General features: G+C 56.6%; 1 protein-coding gene across 1 annotated transcript in view; it reads right to left on the bottom strand.

Moving 5' to 3' along the window:
* Nucleotides 1–242: 242 nt before the first annotated feature.
* The window catches only part of ACAD10 (acyl-CoA dehydrogenase family member 10), a 52,615-nt gene continuing 51,172 nt past the window's right edge, over nucleotides 243–1,685 (bottom strand). Inside the window, 2 exon segments of the mRNA XM_028480560.2 lie at nucleotides 243–523; nucleotides 1,127–1,270. Of these exon segments, the coding sequence (XP_028336361.1) occupies nucleotides 382–523; nucleotides 1,127–1,270 (286 nt within the window). The 3' untranslated portion in view covers nucleotides 243–381.

Here is a 1,685-nt window from a genome sequence, read left to right on the forward strand (position 1 = left end):
GCTCAGGCACACCACCCCAGCAGGACTCCGAACTTTCGTGCAGAGTCCCACGGCCTTTACGCACCACAGCCAGAGAGAAGGGGGCCTGGCTGCCCAGCCCAGCACCTGAACTGAAGACCAGCTCTCCAGGCTACGTACTGAAACCCACTCAGCTCTCAGCTAATCCCCTTCCGACTTGCCTGAAACAGGAAACTCCAGGCTTCTTACAGAAGTGTCTTCTGTGAGCACCCACTGAGGCTGAGTTCACAGTAAGGACGGAAGGACAGAGCTGCCAGGCAGGGTGCAAGAATCGCACATACCAGGTCTTTCAAAGCACATCATTGAACGTTTTGGGCACCACAGGCCTGACAGAGACGATCTGGCTCCTGCAGTCCTGCAGGTCTAACTGCAGCGCTTCAGCTCCATCTTGGCCACTGCCGCCCTGTGCACCTCATCAGGGCCGTCGGCAAAGCACAGGGCTCGAGCCCTGGTGGAGAACTGAGCCAGCGGGTAGTCGCTGCTCAGCCCTGCTGCTCCGAAGGCCCGGCAGACACAGGGCGGGAGGGGAGGAAGCCCTGGGTGAGCCCTCGTCCCTGAGAGCCCCAGGAACAAGTGCCTGCTCCTAAGATCTCAGAACGGCTCATAACGGCCACCTTCCCAAGCTTGTCCCCTGACACCTGTGTGATAACGATGTTCTGGAAGACTTCAGGTGGGGCCGTACTTGCCATCCCAGGGATGCCAGACTCCCAGGGCTGCTCTGCTAGGTGACTTCTGCCATCGGGAAATCCCTCTGCTGGGGCCAGGGATTGAGATTTGGGAAGGAGGCATCCCTGCATGGTTAGGAGGCTGGGCCTGCTGAAAGAAGGACCTAAGTTCCCCGAATCTGAGCTCAGCTCCTTTCAAGCTGAGTGACCCTGGACAAGTCACTTCACTTTCTTCTACTTCTGTTTCCACACATTAAAAATGAAGATAGGAATAGAACCCCTCACAGGGCTGTTCTTGAGCAGGAAAAGGAAAGTCACATGTGGTGAGTGTGCGACAAAGGGCGGCTATTAGTTTACAGGAGGTTGGGCAGCTGAAGGAGAGGGAGTTTTGCTTCTGTTGTAAATGATTCAGGTGAATCAGTGATCCATCATCTGTGCTCACCTGAATAGCACGATCAGTCACTCGGTAGGCCATGGACGGGGCCACCATTTTAATCATGGCAATATCCAAAGCTGCAGCCTGCAAGGAAGAGGAGGTGTGGTTAGGAGGGCAGACCCGAGGGCTGAACACTTGGAAGAACGACCAGTTTCACAGGGAGGAGTAGAAACAATAGCTCAGAACAGAGAGCTGACGTCCCGCTGGACCACAAGCCTTGCCTGGTGCGTGGTCCCTGCCCAGCACTGACGGAGGTGGAGGGGCCAGCAGGGTGACTAGGAAGGGACTCGGGATGTTGTGCGGTGTGGGTGGCTGTCTGATCAAGGAAAGACTCAGGGCGTCTTCCCAGGTGACGGGCAGCATCGCCAGCACACACAGAGGGCAGAGGAGTGAGTGGCTTGTGCCTCGGTCAGGGTCACGGCCAGCTCTGTTTCCAAAGGGTAAGTGGAACAAGGCCAGCCAGGACTCTGGGGAATTGAGCAGCAACGAGCTGCCCTCAGTCTGGGATTTTTTTTTTTTTTTTTTTTTTGCGGTACGCGGGCCGCTCACTGCTGCGGCCTCTCCCG

The sequence above is a fragment of the Physeter macrocephalus genome, chromosome 19 (genome assembly GCF_002837175.3).
Source record: "Physeter macrocephalus isolate SW-GA chromosome 19, ASM283717v5, whole genome shotgun sequence".
In the NCBI taxonomy this organism is placed as follows: Eukaryota; Metazoa; Chordata; class Mammalia; order Artiodactyla; family Physeteridae; genus Physeter; species Physeter macrocephalus.